This window comes from Anopheles ziemanni, chromosome 2 (genome assembly GCF_943734765.1).
Source record: "Anopheles ziemanni chromosome 2, idAnoZiCoDA_A2_x.2, whole genome shotgun sequence".
Lineage (NCBI taxonomy): Eukaryota > Metazoa > Arthropoda > Insecta > Diptera > Culicidae > Anopheles > Anopheles ziemanni.
The window spans coordinates 23,925,617-23,946,543 of NC_080705.1; the positions used below are offsets into that span (position 1 = coordinate 23,925,617).

A 20,927-nucleotide genomic window follows, 5' to 3' on the forward strand; every position below is an offset into this window, starting at 1 on the left:
GTAAGTCTTTAAATGAGTCGGACCGTCCACATTGAAGTCTTGTTAACGCAATCAAGAGCATTCCAAGTGAAGGATTTAGGGAGACCTAGCTAAACGAGAGTAATAGCGAGTGAAGGATAAATAATTTATACCAACTTACTTAAGTGCTATTTCCTTAACAATTACACCGAGTCCCGGCGGCGGTTGAAGCTGTTGTGGCTCCTGATCCTTGTTGTGTTGGCGCTGTGCCGGATGTTGTTGACCATCACATGAACTCCCACCGCCGCCACCACCACCACCTTCAACACCAGCCGTACCACCTGCGGCGGCCGTGATCAGAACCATTTCTAAAGATTTCCGGTTGGAGGCGGGTGGCGTGAGAATACCACTGTCCGGCTCGATGATACCGAGCGGCGCTGGAGAAGCTTCCAACTGCACCACGCGTGCCGTCGACTCCATTTCCTCCATTTTTATAAATACCATGTCCTGTGTGCGGGGAAAGCCGAGACGTTTGAGAGAGGATAAGTGAACACATCGAACACCACCATTACATTACAGCTCGGAAAGATCTCCACCGGGCATTAAACACTTACGAGCATTTCTAATGAAGTGGTGTGCGTTTGCTTGTTGTAGTACAGGTCTGTTAAGAGCTTTGGGCTGATATGATGCAGACCGTGGCTAATTTTGATCTGCTCATTCTGTTCGAGAAAGGTGAGCGGATAGGTAGCGTTCTCCTCGCAGATCACCTGGAAGAATGGTTCCATCCACTTGGCGCACGGTGCGATCTCCTCCCAGTGCATCCCAGAAACTAAGGTGGCCGTTTTCCTGTGCAGAGAGTGCAAAAAGATGTCAATTAGTACAAGCAATTTAAATCCTGTAATGAAAAAATATCCCACCTACCAATGTTATGCACATACTTTATCCAAAATGCGAGCAATGTTATGGGGATATAAAATAAAATATAGTTCTTATTTTAAAGGGCAGTTAGCAGTCGGTTAAAGAATGGACAGGAATAATTTGATACATTCTATAGAAAACCCCTACTCAAAAGAGATACTGGTCTTAAACAAAAATTTTAAAAATTTCTTTACAGGCAAAATCGCTTCGCCGACTGTCAAAACATATGTTTATATACAAAACAACAAACAACCAAATAAAATATATACAAAAACGAAGCTGGCAAAGCATTGAGATTTATCATTTGAACCATTAGAACCCTTCTCAAAGAACTACTTGAACCATTTGGTTTCCGAACACCATTCTTTACAAACCATATATTAAGGGGTCAGTTAATTTAGAATAAAATGAAACTAAACATATGAAACTTACTTATCGAACGTGTGGCTAATAGCGGCGGCCGCGATCACAGAATACTTAAAGTTTGCCATCCCGACGTCCAGCGAGCAGAGGTCGATGAGCTGTGCCGTGTGGGCAAACTCCATGGCGGAAAATTGTGGATACACAAAGGTATCATCAGTCTTGGTTGTGGTGACACCGGCGGCCAACAGCATTTTCTCACTGGTCGGTTTCTTTGCTACCGGTGACGCTTCAGCGTTGGTGGTGGTGTTGGTACTACTGTTGACCATCGGCGTCGTCGTCGCCGATCGAACGTCAACGTTTTCATTGGAAACCAGCACCTTGGAAGGAAGTTTGCTCGCTACCGACACGCCGGCAGCACGCACCGCCGGACGGTGCTGATTTTCTGGCTCCCGAGACGTAACGTTGATTTGCATGTACATCCCGAGCCAACCGATCACCGTCAGCGGGTTGATGTTCCATTCGAGCTCGCACAGCAGCAGCAACTCTTCGCGTAGAATGTCCTCCTCCGTGCAGGCACCGTCGGTGACGTACGCAAAGTCACGCAGCTTGGGTGGATAGATCTCTTCCACCTTTGGGGTGAGGAAGAACGGAACGGAAAGAAAGGAAACACGATGGTTATGGATATGCCTCACAAAAGCAAGAAGCTACACGGTGTGATGGTACTTGCTGCTAACACAATCACTTACCTTGGCAGCGATGAACAGCGCGGTAACGCCGAGCAGCTGAAGATGCGTCTTCATGAGACCCTTCTTGCGGCTTAGGTAGCGATCGATATAGTCCACCGCTAGGTAGTACGTCTCGCGGTACATTTTGTACACTTCGCACACCTCGTTCAGCCAGTCGAGCAGGATCGCACGCATCCGTGGCTGCAAACCTACCGTTGGGCCAAGAAGAATGTGACAAAATGAAGAAAAGGAGGTGTTAAAACGGATTTGCCGATGGATTCAATGGATCGATCGCTGCGCCTCCCTGTGTCAATGTCATTTCTCTACCCGTCCCTACTACGGTCCCTTTTCCTTATTATGCCCTGCAACGATCACTTTGCTTTCCCACGGAAAAATCTCGTCAGCATCGGGAGATCGAAGCAGGTAGCAGAGCAGAGAGTCGAGAATCGATCAATGTGGATTGTGGGAAAAGCGGATCGTTTTCTTTCACTTTAGGGAGCGCGCTACGAGCAGCAAAGACGCATCCTTACCTGGGTGATCGTTGAACATGTTCGGTTCCCGTGCGAGCCACCCAACGTCGTCCTTTCGGCACATCTTCTTAAACATTTCGTTGGTATCGACCCACGAGAGGGAAGGCATCGGACAGGACCGTTGCTTGTACGATGGCATCCAGTAGCAGGACTCCACGAGCCCGCCACAGTTTGTCGGCTTCTCGTCCAGGCTCTCCGCCACCACCTTCCGGTTCCCCCCGTGGGGCGTTGTGTCACCCTTCGGTAGCCAGCTGGGGGGAGGATGTCGCTGCTGGTGATGAGGAACATGATGCAGGTATTGGTGGTGGTGATGATCGGTGGGGTTTACACCGGTGGCATCGCAGGCCGGACTCGGGACGTTCGAGCTGCTGACCGAGGCGGGACTCACGAGCTGGTACAGATCGAACTCGACCGCGTTCGAAAAGCAATCGGACGAGCTCTGCGTGTCGGAGGTGTAGTCACTGTGGGCGGCGGGCTGACTGTGGCCACCGAGCGACGATCCTCCCGAGCTCGGTATGCTCGGCATGGACAGACCGATGGCGGGTGTCGATGAAGGCGGGGCAGATACCGCCGGCACAGCCACCGCCGACGACGTTGAGGCGCCATCGTGCACAGATCGCCGAATTCGGGCCGTGCTGAGCCGCTTCGCCTGGGGTTGTACATTTTCCGTTTCCTGCAAACGATAGAGGAGAGAAAAGAAAATATTTTACCAACTGTTTTCTCTGCGATAGCTTTATTTCATTCACAAGGACGAGCGAAGGACCTTTTCCGAGAAGAATGCATTATTAGAGTGACGATAAAATCTGCTCGAAATCCTAAAGGTGATAGAATGTTTATTAACTGCTTTGTCTGAGCCAGTTTCATTCCATTCACAAGGAGGAAATAATCTTATTTCGGAGAAAATAGCATTATACCGGAGTGAATAGAACCAAATAAACATCTTCAGGGATGACCAATAAAAAATCGATTGTTAAAAATCTCATCAACCCTAGAGCAAAAGGATCTCCCTCTTCCCTTTCCCAACCGCTATCGGAACGCGGGTCAAATGTGGCCCTTATTAAAATCCATAAAACCGATTCCAAGAACCAACATTGATGGGTGTTCTTCAATAACGGCACTTCGAACAGGACCATCTTAAACTTACTGCATCCTACCTTCCCCTACCATAGTTCTTGATGTACCTCTTACCAACTCTCCCAGCGAGTCGCATGAGCCCAGTCAGGCCGAAGGACTTCCACAAGGAGCGAAACATAGGGCCCCCTTCCCCTTTCTCGTACGGCGCGTACAACAATTATCCTTTCGCTTTACGCACAAACACCGACGTTCGTGCATCGTTGCATTTCGCTTCGTATTCGTATTTAAAAGGCATTTAATTCGAGTCCTTGGAGGCAGATGTTCGATGGCGAGGCAATGTTTGACGAGTCCTTCTTAATCTTGCAACACATAATGTGAATCCCTTATCCCCTTCTGTTCGATGCCGTATTCTTGCTGAAGAAAGTTTCATGAAAAATGCAAATATACAAAATAAATAACCGTAAAAACTGTGGCCAGATCTTGGATGCGTTCTATATAATTCCAAACCTTCCCTTTTGAATCATAATCAGTTGTTTCCTTTTTTTACCCATCAGTTATTTCTTTCCCTTAGCATTAGAGAAGCGTCTTGTGAATCGATTGCCTTCTTATGAAGTACCCGTCGTATCAGCTGTTTCGAAGGGTGACAACCCCTCCATGGCCAGCGAGCACGTTCGACAACGTAAGGACATTATCTTTCCCTTCCGGACCAACTCCAATTCCGATGCACATCACCGTCGCAGGGAAAAATTCGGCCGTTACACGCTTCGCCAGTTCCCTAGCCCAAGGGGAACAACATGTGTGTGCCGACGCAACTTTTGGCGCGAACATTCGATCGCGCATCAGGCTTCATCAAAGCGGTTGGAAAATTCCGTCAGTTTCCCGCCCTTGCAATGCTGTGAGTGTGTGTGTGGTTAAAGGACCGCATGTGGTGGTATTTCTTCTTAGTTTTTGCCATTGATTGCATACACAACAACCTTCCTCTTCTGACGGACCCGGCCGGTTCTGCTCTTTGTAGGCTTCGCACACAAAACCCGACACCTCTACTGTTGGCCAATGTTTCCGGTGTAGTTTTTAGACAACTTTCCTTTTCTGTCCTTCTGCCCAACTTCGGATGGGCATGGACCGGTGGGTTGTTGAGGTTGTATGTTGTTGTCCCCAGTTTTGGACTATCGCCATCATCATAAACATCATACTGTAGCATGTTCTACTACTACAACTACCGCTTTGTCGCCCTTTTGCATCGCTATCCCTTTGCTCGAACTGCATTCGACGGCATCAGCAGCTTCGCACCATAGAACATTGCAGGGCAGGACATAGGAACAGTGGAAGTTTGTTTTAATTGGAAACACTCTGTCCAACCAACTGAGGGCAAAACTGAGATAAGGTACAGTGAAATATGTGCTTTGAACCAGTTGTTTTGTTTATGCCCAGAATCACTAGCCTTGCGTTGGCTCTTCTGGAGACGCCAAAGAAGTCATTTTCCTTTCCCAAGATATTTGGAATTCCTGAAATTTTCAAAAGAATACCACAGGAAATAGAATTAAATATTTAGCTATGTGAGGTTACATTTACTTGCTTCAATTTTACATCAATTCGCACAGGCCAGAAATCAGCCTATTTGCCTTTTTTAGACAAATAATCCCTAAGGAGGTAAGTAAAACGTTTTAAACCACAGAATCAGCAACGTATTTTAGATCATAACTTTAACATCATATTATGCAAACGTAACTTTGGTTTATGTTGGATATGTTACTTCATTTTAAATAACTTTTTTCTAAATAAATCAAGATCTTTTAATCATACGTTGAATCGCTTTAAAGGACCGACACGAATGATCGAAACTCATTCCATAATCTGCTCCTAGTTTATAAATAAGCATCTAGAGTTTTCTGTTTTCAAAGTTAAACGTGAACAAGAGCTCGCCAGTCGTTTAATTATCTCTCTGATAAATGGGATTGATATTTGACTTTACGATCAATCGAATACCACCTCTAGAGCGAGCACCCTGGAGGAGCGACCAGGGTAAAGATCGTTAACCCCTTTTTAGGCAAAAAAGGCGCACTTTTTCTTGCGCGCCTCTCGATCGCGAGAATATTAGCGATCGAACCCTCCTCCTCCATCCCAACGCTTCGCGCTCGTGGGAAGTTTTACAAACACTAGCGAGCGAGAGTGAGGTGTGGCGGCAACAACACAACACCACCTAACCATACGAAATAGAAAAGCTAGGCCGAGCCCAACAAGAGCTCGCGGGATTCGACTGTTCAGGCAAGATAGAAGATGATGAAGCAAAGATAGCGGGGAGCTTAGGCAAGGGACTGGGGGGAGGTTTGCCACTTCCTCTAAGGTTGTTCTGTTTCGCATGTAGATTTGGTTTTTAATCGCCATCATTTCGTTATCATGTTCTTCCCTCCGTAGCCAGTGGTTTGCAGGAAGATGATGATGCTGCCGCATGTTGGCCGTCTCATGAGCAAACGAAGAGGTGAAAAACCGAAAAGAAACGAAAGTACATGAGCGCCAATGGCTTAAGAAAAGAATTTGCTCGCGCGCGCGCACACGCCGACAAATACACCCTTTCGCGTTGCTAATCCCTACCCTCTCTAGAATTCTTTCCTGTTTCCGCTGCTACCTCCCGAATGAACGATGGAGCAGAACAAATGTAAGAGACCTTTAAAACTGGATAGCTTTCGATGTGTTTTCGCGCCCAACACACGTTGGAAAGGACGGTAATGACCGAAAAAAGTAACATAGAAATGTTCTAAAAAAAACTAACCTTAGCTTGGTGCGAAGGTGCACGCGACTGGATGAAAAAAAAACGCTTCAACACGACCCCTTTACATAATAAATTAATGAGGGAACGAGCACCGGGTCCACGGTTTGGCAGACGGTAAGACGAACACCCTGTAATGCAAATGCACCGCCGGTTTGAGGCGCAATGGACGATAACAACAAACGGAGAGCCGAAAAGCGACAACTTCCGAACATTTGGTGGACAGCTTCGTAGCTCCTCGGCGCGGAAGTGTTCAATGAGGAAGGCAGGCGCACCGCTTCGGGCCGATCGACCCTGGCCTCTTTCCTTGCGCGACACCCAGGATCAAGGCAACAGCACCGAACAACACAAATTTGTGCGTCTCAGTGCAGAGGAACGCGCAGGGTTGAGGAAGAGAAAATAAAAAGAGTCACTGGAACGTGACGTGTTTCGCTTCGTATGACGACGATGATGTTTGGTTGAGCGTCGAAAGTAACACAACATTAAGAAGTTGTAGAGTCAAAAGAGGAAAAACCTTAGCCACAGGTGGGCAGCAACAGGATGCGAGGGTCACAACTAAGGGCCATTTAAAAGGACTAGGGGAGATTCGTAATTCAAGCTAAAAAAAAAACAACTTAAACAGAGACTGTAAAAAGAGGTTAACATTTTAAAATCCCAATATGAGTAATGTTCCTATCAAACAAAGAACACACAAAACACTGAATTGGGAATTTGTACTGAAGCTACCATAACTCAAGTTTCGGTTGCATCATGGAGGTTGTAATCGCTCGTGTTATCATCACCAAACCACAACAGCATGAATGAAATTCCGTTGCCGACTGTTATCTGGTTGGGTTTAACCATAATGCACTTCAAAGGGAGTTTTTGAAAATAACAAAAAAATTCTGTTAGCGTACTTATATGACTAAATTAGATAACTTATACGTTATATAACATTTGAGTCAAAAAAAAAATCAGCAATCGACATATTTTTTCATCCAAGTGGTTAACAAATTTGCAGTGAGGAACGCCTGGTCATTCCCTGTGAAGGTAATAAAACCATTTACGTAAGCCGTTTGATTTTGTCGGCTTCTTGGTCGAATAATATTCGGGAAGATGGATCTAAAATGTCATTGACGGTCCTCTCAGGGTGGAGGGAAACCACGACGGGTTTGTGTCAAGCCATAACGATCGCGCCCTGGATGTTTTTCCCGCCGTGTACTTGCGCGCTGTCAGAGAAAAGTTGGCGCCAAAACAACGTTCGTTCGTTCGTTCGCGCCTGCTCTATCGTACTTGAGCTTTGCGGTGAATGTGGTGTTGTCTCGCTTTTGCCCGCGGGGTTGGGCATTGTTGACGGTGATCATATCGCTCGTTGGTTTGTGGCAGCTGATTTTCCCGCGTACCGCCACTGACAGGGCAGCTTTCACGTAATATGAACGGTGTCGAACCAACATCGAGCTTAATATAGCGTTCAGAACACATTATGCCAGTTTTCCAAATGCTTTTTTTAAATTTATACGATTTTCTTTTTGCACCAGTATAATTACATTACGTATCCATTGCTTTTAACCTTTAGAGCTCTGCCCGAGTATATGATTTCGGCCGTACTGCTTCGTACTTCAATGTTTTTGACGTCCGTCTTCTGTCTTTAATCGCCGTTCGGTGATCGTTCTAGGTGAATGCGGCGAATTCACAGTTGTACGAGTTTTAACATGTTCCAGCCTAGAACAAGGTTAGTTAACAATTTTTTTGGCTTGCTTGCTATATCTCTCCTTATTTAAAGCGCTCGTAACCTTTAGAAGAGATGTTAAGGATCCAAAACCAAAAAGGCTGCAAATATCTACCCTTTTTGTCAGCTGAGATTCTTCTGCCTTTAAATTTCACCAACGGCGACTTTTGCTTCTCATTTCGACTGAAGCTAAAAAGTTAGCCGGAAGATGAGAAAACAGGAAGCCCGCCAAGTGCTTGCTTACGGCCGATGGGAATGGCAAACAAAACCGACCAGTTCCAATCCTGACCACACACACACACGCACATAGACCGCCATGCAGACCCGCCTAAAAAGACTGTCGGCACGAACGGGAAGGCAGAGAGCAAAGGAGAAAGTCTCGGACGGGATTCCTCCTTGTGCGGGATCAGCGCAAACATCGAAGGAATTTGTGGCTCACTTGTGGAGAGTAATGAAGGAAGGCTATCGGGACGGGATCGCTGAGATGAAGAAAAACTAGTTTGTGTCACGCTGGAACAAGGGATGCCCGGGAAGGAAACGTACAGCGAACTTGTCGCAAGAACGCAAGGCCACGCAGCCGGCAATGATGGCAAGGAGCGATCGACAACATTCTGAATGGTATGGCAAACAGCTTTTCCGGTCGCTCGTCGACGACCACCAACACAGGGTCCAGCTCTTAGGTAAGCAGGCAGCCGCGAACAGAGTAAAAACACGAGATAGCATCCAATTTCAAAATGCTGGTGCATTCAATCTTTTAAGCTGGTGGTAGAAATGGTACATTTTAATAAACACAACCCGTGCCGAGAGTACAAAATTTATTCAAAGCTGTCCCCTGCGTTGTCAATTTTAAATGAAACAACCCATTTAAAAATGTACCGGATACACAAAACGGGGTACTTTCCCCGGACGATTTGTTCCCCCTTGGGCGTTTCCAAAGTCCCATCCGTCATAATAACACGATGGAGTTAGCTGCGCAAACAGCTTTGGCACCAATTGCCAATCAATTACCCTTCATAAGCCCTTCTGCAAAGCGGCTCACAATATCGACAGGAATCTGCAGGACACCCACAATATCAAAAACTAGAGTTTGGCAAATAAGAAGTTAAACTTTTGCATGTGTAGAAAGGGGAGTTTTTCCTTGGTACAAAAAACGTGCAATTGCTAGGCAAAAGTGTTAGCTATACTCACTGTCGCCCTCTTTTGCTAACTTCGACAGGTGGTGGGTAAGATTACCACCACAAAATACCCTCCGCGACAACGAACACTGAATGCAGTGCAGCAGCTGATAAGCAATCGACAAACATGGGGTTAAAACTGTTGTGATACTGTTTATCACGGTCTGATTTCACATGGCGCCAGGGAGCACTGAGGATCAGCAGAAAGGTGCAGAATAATAATTTGTATATTTCTCGTTTCCTGCTGCTAGAGTTGCCCGGTTTTACAAGAAATATATTTTCTAGTCAATAATTATTGTCTAAAAGCGTTTCTGGTTTCTATCGTTTAGAAAAAATGCATTTAAGCAATTTAAAATCATTCGCCGCCAGCACAATTCAAACACATTAATCTTTACTTTACCACGGTTCTCTCCCTCTTTCTCTTTCGACAACTTAGCGTCGAGATTCCTAGAAAAATTTAGATAAACATCAATCATGATATTTCCTTTGCTTGTGAAAGTTTTCTCCTTCCATCCGCACATCTTAAACCTCGTCGCCTTCTCGCCCTTCGTGTGCACAATCGCACCCATTTTGTCTTCTTCCCGAAATGCAACCCTCGTGGGTTAGCGATCCTGATGTGCACTCCTCGAGCGGAGTCCAGGCGCGTCCACACAGAATGTCGGGGATGAAAAGAAGCGGGGCTTTAAACCGGCATCTTACAACCAGTCCCTCCCTGGTCCCGGAGGACCTTAAGGTTCCGTTTTGTTCCCTTCCTTCGCAAGCGTAAGGGCAATCTTCTAGGGTCGCTAGAAACGCTGGGTCGCAGGATGGGATGGCCGACGTTTGCAGAAGGCAAACTGTTTTCAAAACTGGTATTAAATAACCAGAGCTCGACGTTCCCACTCGCAGCAGCAACTTCGCAGCATGTTTGCCTTCCGTAAGGACCTTCTTCCCGTCCGCTTTGGACCTTGTTCGGCATACAATGTTTAAATGGAACTACACTCACGATGTTAGCGTCCTTTTAAATGTTTCATAACGGATCGTGCTTCATGTTGCGGAAAAAGAAGGTTTTGAAAATGGATACTCTTTCAGGAAATATGGTTTTGAAGGTCTTACGTATATCCTTGTACATGAGTGAAGAGAATCGAGTCTACGTACCACGATGCCATCTGATGTGTGCTTTCGTTTGCGTCCTCTACGATGTGCTGGCCTGTTTGTTTGCGATGATGGCACTCTGCTTGCATAATTCGATCTAGTAAAATAGGAGAAAAAAAAGTTGGTTCAATCAGTTGATGAGGGATTTTAATAGAAGCAATAAATAATATGTTCATTCAATTTTACCTTATAATTTGATAATGTAAGAGTTTATTACGAGACCAACCTTCTCGACGCGAAAAGGCCAAATTCCATATAAAAAGAAGACACTATATTTAAAAAAGCGAAAAAAAGTGACATATGCTAGGTGCCGTCATTATTTCGAAATGGCCTTAATAATTTGTACAGTTTTGACTTTCTTACGAGCACACACTGACATGTGTTTAAAACATATTCGACAGGAAATTAGGAATAAATCTCTACTACTTGTTACAAATTAAGCAAAACACATTATAAAAAAAGTGGGAAAAAATATGTCAAATATAACTATTGCCTTGTCAGTGAAAGAGTGGAATAAAATACATCACACAATATGACATTTGAATGTCAAAACTGAAACGCACCATGCGCCTCCATCATGTTACTAGAAGGCCTAATTTGTGTGACCCATATCCGTGCAGTTGCTCCTCTTCCATTTGGTTGAAACCTGCTCTTGCCGAATCATATCGCCCCGAAACCAGTTTTACACTGACGTAGGCGAGTTGCATTTGCATACCGAAGAATGAGTCAAAAAGCGGTTAAATACCGTGTTTCCAGTTACCAGCAAAACCCACCAGGGTTTGTCGAGGGTAGATTTTATACATAAAACGAGTAATTTTTTGACACAACGCAGCAGAGCTTGACACAAGAGGACGGTTTGACGTGTGTTCAGAAAAACGCGCGCCCGCCTAGCGCCAGCGAAGCATTTAGCAAAGCAGTTCGCAGTTCCCGCGCGCCTTTTAGCACTTTCTTTAGCTTTTTATTATTTTCGCAACGACGTGCGGCTTCATTCCATTTTCCATTTGCCGCGCTCGAGCTGGTCGGAATTGGGCGCACAAAGCGCAACAGCAGTTCGATTTACCCGCCAGATTTCGAGTTTGCTCTCTGCTTCCTCCCCTTCGAGCGTTCTCGGCCTCTTCGACGCTCTCTCGCTCGCGCGCTCGCAAGTTCTAGGCTGTCGTCCTGCTCACACTCTCCTCGATTGCTCCCCAGCTGGATGATGAGTACAGATGGGCGATTTTCCCCGCCACCATCGATACGTGAGGAAGAGCAGAGAGAATGAGTGAGTGAAAGAAAGAGAAAGAACCATAACCGCAGCGGGGGGAATTTTCTCTTCATCGAAATGTTCTGCGTAAAAGTGCAAACAAAAAAAATCTTAAAAGTGAAAAAGAGCGAATCGCCCAAAGAAGGGGAGCACGCAGTGAGACGGTCCACCGCGCGCTCCCACATGGACACCTTCGCGAGGTGTGGGGCGCTTATCTCCCATGACAATCGCAACAGACGGGTGCGGAGCGGGCGGGAGAGGCGCGCGAGCGGTTTAAATGCCCGTGTCTCGAACTCGACTTTGACGCAACGCGACAAACAAGAAGCAGACGCGGCGAAGGCACAACACAGACGTCTCGCGGCGATTGTCGTCTCTTTAAATGGACCACAGTCGCGGACGGGCAGCAGTTGAACGACGTCGACCCCGATCAGCCGTGCGAGCGGGACCGGGCCGAATCACGTGAGCAGGATGGGACGATGCGCACGTACAAGTCAACCACCAAGCACACACATCAAGACTGGGGGTTTAAAAAAAAAGAAGATCCGAAAAAAGAAAGAAAAAGCTCGCGGAAAATAGGTGGTACTACCAATTCGACGTTTGAAACCCATACTTCTTCCGTCCCCGGAACAGATGACCGACGGGTTTCATGACAAGGGGCGAGGTGAGGAGGGTAAAGTTAGAAAAAAAAGATATGTGCAACACGGGGCATATCCCATACACCGCGTGATAGAATAATATTTTAATATTTTGCATTCGAACAACGAGTAGTCCACGCTCAATAAGATGGGGAAGGGTTAGTGAGGAAGGAAAAGAAGATTTAAAGAGACAAAGTTGTGCGAGTAATCTCCGAGAACCGATTACATTATTGCACAACTCATGCTGTTTTACAGTGAAAAAGAAAAGCACACACAAGTGTCCATCAATCGCTCGATTTCACACAGCAGGCTGCCACCACACCAACCAGATTCCATCGCATAGCCATATGCACACGTAGTCGCGAAAAATTCCTCTTTTCCCGCCACAATGCTCCACACCACATCCTCCACCACCGCCACACATGGAGGGAGGGAGGGGGGAGACCAACGTTCCGTCAAGTGTTCTTCCTTTACATTATTTTTCTTTGACACTAGTATGTGGATCGTACAATACACATCTGCAAACTTACCCATTGGAATGGTCCATCTCAATAAGGTGCTTTCCAGGATGTGTTAGCTTTTCCACGCAGTCCTGGATTCGCGATGAAAATTGGATCACAACGGCTAAACCAGGTAAACCACTTATGCACACGAATTCTACCCTCTAGGGTCACTTAGATTGTAATAAAATAGTAAAACTATTTTCGAGCTCAGAGATACACACGCACCCACATACACTTACACAATGCCCCAAGGATTTTGCTGGAACAACCCGAAACGGGTAAGCCGGAAACGGCACACACTCCTCCGGTTCCGGAACTTTGCGCACGGGGGGCGACGAGCGTTCGGCGGAGGATAATTTTAATTTTTAATCATACGAATAGAACTGTGTCCACGCCCCTTCACTTAGTCACTTTTTCGAACGAATATGCACCAGCAGAAAAAAGAAAAATAACTTGCGCCACCGCAGAGGCACAGCGTCTTGCTGGTGTGTTATCACGCACTCATTCTCACAGATGAGCCCGGATGCGGGGAGGTGGTGAACGAGCGAGGGGGAGAGGGTGAGAGGGGGGCGCCTCGCCAGAAGATGTAGAAAGGTGCTCCGGATGCTCGCGACACTGAAGGCAGTGACCAAATCCACCCGATTTTGATCCACTTCTGACCAAAAAAACCACGTACGAAAGAAAAACTGGCCACAGCTAAAGTTTCCCAGCCGGTTATTCTCGCATAGGCGTAGGTGTTTCGGAGAACGACCTTTAGTACGCCGGGGCCGATGATGGCCACGTCGAGCACAGCAGGTACCGCCGCTTCCGCACCCAGTGCAGTGCTGAGTCAGTGGTCCGCGCAGCTTACTTTCAGCTTCTCCTCCAAATGGTGTCCGAACGTAGCCCGAGTTCAGATACGTGCAAAGGTGCTGCAGCCGCTGGCTTCGAAGCACAGGTGCAATATGATGGCTTAGGCCCTCTATCAGTGGAGGCAATGTCTCCGCCGGAACTGCTGCTGCTGTTACTTCGGGTCGACACACACGGCAGCACTAAGCCTTCCTTGCTTTGCACCTACATCGAAGGGGGCACCGCACACTCTTTTAGTTCTTCTTCCACAACCGTGGGGAAACGAACGTTGTGTCAAAACGTCAGCAGGAACTTTTCGCGCACTTTTCAACTTCAACAAGCTGCCGACGAGAGCTGCTCCGCACCGCGACCGGCTCGGCACGGCTCTGTGCGCTGTCACAGTGACAAACACGGCGCGCGTTTGTACGCGCCGTCGCGCCAAACACAATCCGTACCCGATCAGCCGTGATGCGCGGAGAAGTGCGGCAAATGTGCGGACCACTTCCACGTCCAGGATGCACGTTCCGGTCAGACTACGGAAGAACCCGGTCCACGACAAGTTCTATCGTGTACGGACGTACACAACAGGAGCTAGCTTCCTTCGATCGTTGCGATGCACAACGAGGCACAGCACACTTGTCGATGAATACCTGGAACTTTTTGCTTTTACGGAAGTAAGATCACATTTCCAATGGGCCGACTTCTCGGGATAATAACAATAGTTTTTAGCCTTTCTTTACTCGCACCGTTCGCACACGGTTACTTTCGAGGTAAATGCGTACTTTCCGATCTAATTGTCTGCCGGTGTACCTTCTGCACCAAACACAAAAGTGCACTAAGCGTACCGGCAACGATAAAAGATATCCTAAACAACTGGAATTGTTTAGACGTCCCCTTTCTCGCACTATTTCTGTTCGCTCGTTTTTTTAGTCCGTCGGCGATCTTGGTCGCTTACCGTTTGCGCTGCTTCGATTGCTTTGCAGTAGTCGAACTTGTAGTCCTTTTGGTGCGCGCAGGATCAACCACGTACCGTGGCAAAGGCTACATGGCAAATGGACCGACGCGGCACAGCTGGAAAGCGCGCAAGCTTTCGACCCCTTATGCATTAGTCCGCTATTCGGCGGTACTGGGCACACTGATGCCGGCTGGCCGACACGCGGTCGTGAGTGTGAGCAGGAGGCAACAACAAGCCGGCAGACGTCGTTGACATTCCACATTTCGAAATCCAAACAATCGTTCAAATTAGTGATGAGCGGATCGACCCGAACCTGTCGATTCGGAGTCATATGTAAGCAACCCGGAGCGGTCTGAGTCGTATTCCCAATCCAACGAATCCTTCTTCTTCTTTGGCGAGGATTTACTCCAGGACGGGTTTTGAATCCAGCTTCATAGGCCTTCGCAAGCTAATCTGGAAACGTATACCTCTATTAAGTTAAGAACCAGCTACTAAGGCCAAATGTCCTGATTTTCTGTGGTTATTATGATTCTGCTAACCACACTGGTGGCTGTCAAACTGTGGTAGTCCAACGAGTCCGGGTCGACCCCCCAACGGACCTTTTACAACTCATTCATGTAGGTTCTGCTTTGTGTTTACGGATCGCTTGCATCTGTGTTGTGTATGTTGTTAATAAGTTTTACTGTTTTAAAATAGTTTGGAAATTTTCGTTAGTTCTCGGTAGTTTTCGTGCATAGAAGACCAGTCGAGACAGCTCCTAGGGTATTCTTGATGTTCCAAGTAGTGCAACCCGAGTCAATCGTCATACTCCATGCTGGCCCATCCAAGGGATATACAACCCCCAGCTTATGTTGACAACATGGATGAATAGGTCTTTCAAATGGTAGGTGCATAACTCTTTGATGGAGCCTTATTGGGTTGGTCATTGATGCACTCATTATACCCTTATTAGACGAGGAATGTATCTGTCATATTTTTCCAGAAGTTTTCTGCCAAACGCGATTGACAGATACATTCCTTCCGCAAAATCGGAATCGGGCACTGTCACAGTAGTGAACTACAGATATAAACGTGGAATTGTACCGGTTCAGATGAACCACATGATGAACTGTAAATGAACAATAAAGCATTCTGTACTTGGACTCCAACCAGAGCGGACGTGTATAACACACGAATATCACATGGTGTCAGAAGTGGGATGTTATTTCTTTCTCCTCGGCATAATCTGTTACTCGTTCCAGGTCCGCCGCGCCGCTATCATGCTTCGATGATTTCTTCTGTTTCTTGTCGGTAGCGTCGTCTACACCGTTCACTGCCTCCGTTTCGCCCATTTTAATTCGGATTTCTGCAAATCTATGCCTTTGGAAGATCCACTTATTTTCCTAGTCTCCTAGAGCTCCTCCCAGGCTGAAACGCATTCTTCTGGACGTAACTCAGTACAACCCTGAAATAACGTACAAAAAAGGATCCGACATACCTCTGCCGGACATCCTTAGCAGAGATGTAGACAACACAGAATCAAACGAACATTCGGAAGAGCTAGAAGTACATATAGTATTGCAGATGTCAAAAACGGCACGCGAAGAGATTGTTACAGAAAGCATGACAGATGCAGAAATGATCAAACTTACACAAATCATCATGGAGGGCTGGCCAAGTGAGAAAAAGGCAGTTCCAGAAGGCTTGAGGAAATATTGGTCCTTCCGGGATGAAATGGCTGTCTATGAAGGGCTAGTATTTCGATCCCACCAAATATTAGTTCCGGAAAAGTTAAGAAACAAAATGTTGAAGGAGATTCACAAAGGTCATACCGGGATCCAGGGATGCATACGTAGAGCAAAACAATCCTTATTTTGGGTTGGTATGACATCGGATATCACACAAATGATTGAAAATTGTACAGTCTGTGAAAAACACCAACGGGCAAACGTTAAACATCAGTTGATCAACCACGAAATTCCTACGCTTCCGTTTGAGATAGTATCGTCGGATTTATTTCACTTCAATGGCAACGAATACCTGTTAGTGGCGGACAGTTATTCCGGATTTTTCGACTTTGTAAAACTGAAAGAATCCACATCCGCAGCAATTATCGAACAGCTTAAAAGATGGTTTGCAACCCATGGCATACCTAGAGTACTGCACACCGACAATGGACCACAATATTCAGCTAGTGAATTCATTAAGTTTAGCAAGGATTGGTCATTCGACCATATCACGTCCAGCCCACATTTTCCTAGAAGCAACGGTCTCGCTGAAAGATTCGTTCAGACAGCAAAAAATCTGCTCAAGCGATGCACAGAGGATGGTTCCGATTTACAATTGGCTCTTCTATTGTTAAGAAACACACCAAGAGATGAAGAGTTACAGTCAGCGAATCAAAGATTATCTAATCGCACCCTACGCTCCACCATTCCAGCGACCAATGCAGTGCTGAAACCCCGAATAATACAACAAGTAGCGGAAAACTTAAAGGAGAAAAGGATGCAGCAAAAAGAGTATGCGGATAGAAGTACAATCAATCCCAAAACATACGCAGTGGGACAACCGGTTATGCTGAAGGACATTAAATCGAATCTGTGGAGGGAAGGCAAAATCAAGGAGCAATTGCATCAGCCACGGTCGTACATGGTACAATTAGCTAACGGAAAAGTATGGCGCAGAAACGTACGAGACATCAGAGAAAGGAAAACGCTACAAGGCACTACCGAATCCAGGATGATATTCCCTGCCATAGTTGATCATCAAGAACAGCATGAGAGTCATCAGCAGCAGGTTGATCCTCTTCCCATAGCCCCACCGCATGACGTTGCGATCACACCAGACAGTACAATCAGAACAAGAAGTGGAAGAGAGGTGCGGGTAAAGCGGAACAACGATTTTGTGTATTACTAAAAATATTGAAAGGGAAGATGTCACAGTAGTGAACTACAGATATAAACGTGGAATTGTACCGGTTCAGATGAACCACATGATGAACTGTAAATGAACAATAAAGCATTCTGTACTTGGACTCCAACCAGAGCGGACGTGTATAACACACGAATATCACAGGCACGACCGGTTCCGATTTTCTTTCGACTGGAATTTATATGTCAAAGTGGCGATTTGTTTACTTTTTGCTCTTTTGTTTGCAACGGATTTTGATCATTACTCTAGAATGAACAACACGCTAAATTCAAACGTGAGAATTATCAAATAACTGCAAAACCCATTTTGTGGAACTTTGCGTTATTACACGAGCGGACATCATTTTTATGTCAAACGCCCTGCTATAGCCTACTTTGGCAGAAAACTTCTGGAAAAATATGACAGATAAATTCCTCGTCTAATAAGGGTATTACCGGGTGCTTCACAATTGGGTAGTTCGGGTCGATCCGAACTCGTTGCACCCAAGTGTCGGAATCAATTCCTTGAAAAGAATCGTTAAACACATCACTAGTTCTTATGCTCGATAACCGGTTGCCATGACGTCACTGACATGTGTTGTTGCCGTTTATGTTACCGGATGCGCACACGGCATGTGTACTTTCTTCGTAGCCGAAAAATGCGCACACGGTTTTATGGCATATCCCGGAGCTACGCGAGCTTCGTGATCAGAATGTTTACGATCAGTAGCTTATAAATTCTGTACACTTCGAACTTTTGTTCTTCTTTCAATCTTGTAGAATGCTTATTTCAAAACAAGTGTCGAAAAACACAAACACTATCTTGAATTCGTTGTAGCAGAATTGTACAGTGTTATGTAATGAAATAAATTTAGTGGAACGACACGATTTCGGATTCGAAATTCGTACATGATATCCAAGTAGTGTACGAATGGCCGAACACAAATTTGATATAAACTCTCAGGTGGGCGTGGTATTTTTCCAAGGATAATCATTAGAAAATAGGGCATAATCGAGCCAAATAAAACCAAAAAATATAATATTCGTTCCTTTCATGCTCTGCCAAATGTAGCACAAAATCCTGGGTGTATAGGACTTGAGCATTCCTTTTGAAACAAACTTATTCTCAAGTATGATTTGCGTTTTATTTGTTTACTTTTCCCTTGCCTAGTTATTTGCGCTTAAGTGCTGCATGGTGGATAAATTAAAAATTTGAACGAGCAATCTTTGCTCACGAAGCTCAAGATAATCAAATAGCGAGTCGTTCATCAGTAGCACAGAGGAACCATGGAAAAATACTCTAAATTCTTATATAATACAAGGTTTGAGCGCAAGTAATTCGACAAAATACATTTCATAAAATAAACAAGAGTTGAATATGGTGAGAACCATGGAAATGTCGTAATCTCCACGAATTATTTCTTTATAGACTTCAATCCTTCGATAAAACTATTTATTGTCTTTGTCCATCTTTCCACGGACCACTCTGGTCAAGATATAACTATCTCTTTCTTTGCTTTTCTATAACCGTGCCAGTACTTTTCAAAAATATTTCGTTTTAATATGTCCGTAGGCCATACTTTTTACGATTTTCGTAGCCAAATAATTTGCAAATTGTGTCGTGTTTTTAAAAATATATTCAATGTAAACAATGCATTGGGTTGTGTTATCCTTCTTTCAACTTTTACCACTCTTAATCTTTTTGGGTCGATCCTTACAGAAGGTATATGAATTAAGGTGAATCGTTGGTGAATAATGATTCGTTGGAATAATAAATCGCAATTTATGAATCTTTGATATTAATTGATCCTAATAATTCGCAGAAGTTGAATGAATCTATCATCCTATGATTCGCTTATTATTTAATGTTTGTTGAAAGAGTTTTTCTGTTTCATGAATCTGAATCCGAGTTACCCTACGCTATTATATACACGAATGAAGACCGCTTGACGGATTCAGCAAACGGTTCAATGAGATAAAACCATAGTTTTTCAAACTAAAATAAACATTAAACTATGCATTAACCAGTTATCAACTAAATCACAAGAACTAAATATTGTTTAAATGGTGGCGCATGGTTGAGGGACTCTACCAAATCATGCCATAATTATAAGTTCGTATTTAGTACCAGATTGAGACAAGGTTTTTGGGGAAGATTTTGCACTGATGTGACTCAACCTATTTAAACCGCTTACCATTTAAGATAAGTTAAAAAACTCATTGTTGAAGTAAGGAATTTTCTCGAATCCGTTTACATTCGCTTTTCAAAACAGCGAACCTGTCGCAATTTAAAATCACAACTATACTCAGTAGTAGAGCACCACCACACACCAAAAAGCACCTTGATAATGGTGAACGTACAATTCTAAAATTACTTAGCTCTAGTTAGACTGATCCTAGTCGTATACAGATTTCCACGCTCGAGCAAACGCGATGACTGGTTATCAAGAGATATGTACATTGGAAAGATCAACGTACACTTAAAGTTCCACATCATAGCCATCATTACATCCACACTACAAACCGTGTTCTTTCCTCTCATAATATATTTTAATGGTATGAAATTATAACTTTTTTCAAATAGTGGTTAAAATGCATACCTTTGTCTATGACTTCTGTCTCTGGAACACGGCTTTAAAAAACTAACCAGGGCATACGCTACCAGAAGTTATCCGATTTCATTGTTTATTATCTACATACGAACCAATCACAACAGATATATTGATTCGTAAACAATTAAATGGGCGACTGTTTGAATCCGCGGGCGGCATATTCGGATGGCGATTCGCGTTTCGGGAAGTTCGGATAACCTGGATCTCCCGGAACAACTGCCTCGCGCGAGTGGATAACACGCCAGCCTCCCTTGCGGGTCCAGTCCTAGAAAGGGCAATGGAAATTATGACAGGTTGTTGAGATTGCAGGTGTAACCATATCATTAACGGTTTGCAGCGTATGAAGCTTACGTTTTGATTATATTTGAAGTAGTACGCCGTCGCCAGGATAGCGAATCCAGTCATAGCTACCTTTCCCGTCCAGAATCGGATTGCGTGTGCCCACTCGAGACCCTGCGGGTTTGTACGGGAGAAGTAGGTAACCATTACATAACATACAACTATTAGCCGCGAGTCAAAACAATCGGCACAAAACTTACGATAACTGGTGTGAGCGCCTTCTGGACCAAGTTCAACGGGGCACGGTAGGCACGTCGGATGGGATTGTATCGCTCCTTCCAATATTCCGGCACATATTTCGGTTCGTTATGGGAAAGATGTTGATCCTTCAGCCACTGCGCTCTCCAGGCACGTTCCTCAGCGCTCATGCCCAGCAGCCGCTCCCGCTCACGGACCATACGGCCCGTGATGGACATCGGCTTCACACCGCCGGTATCCGATGATGCCATCTTTTCCGAGATAGTTCACCGGCGACTCGTAAATCTATAAACCAACCAAGCCTGGGATGCAGACTTGTCGCCTTGATTTGGGTTTTCGTGTTGAGCACGGTACATGTAATCCCAGGTAGGGTT

General features: G+C 45.3%; 2 protein-coding genes across 2 annotated transcripts; both read right to left on the minus strand.

Annotated features, from left to right (window-relative positions):
• Positions 1–85: 85 nt before the first annotated feature.
• On the minus strand, positions 86–12,866 carry LOC131293238 (G1/S-specific cyclin-E). Its single transcript, XM_058321318.1, has 10 exons — positions 12,761–12,866; positions 10,356–10,449; positions 2,781–3,167; positions 2,495–2,675; positions 1,986–2,173; positions 1,641–1,868; positions 1,309–1,457; positions 573–804; positions 140–465; positions 86–89 (listed from the first exon to the last, which is right to left on the minus strand). Exons 1-10 carry the CDS (start codon positions 12,775–12,777, stop codon positions 86–88), a joined length of 1,806 nt encoding a protein of 601 aa, XP_058177301.1. The 5' UTR covers positions 12,778–12,866.
• Positions 12,867–20,063: 7,197 nt separating this feature from the next.
• On the minus strand, positions 20,064–20,888 carry LOC131281032 (uncharacterized). Its single transcript, XM_058310283.1, has 3 exons — positions 20,556–20,888; positions 20,368–20,469; positions 20,064–20,281 (listed from the first exon to the last, which is right to left on the minus strand). The coding sequence occupies exons 1-3, from the start codon at positions 20,802–20,804 to the stop codon at positions 20,141–20,143; spliced, it is 492 nt and encodes a 163-aa protein (XP_058166266.1). The 5' UTR covers positions 20,805–20,888; the 3' UTR covers positions 20,064–20,140.
• Positions 20,889–20,927: the final 39 nt, after the last annotated feature.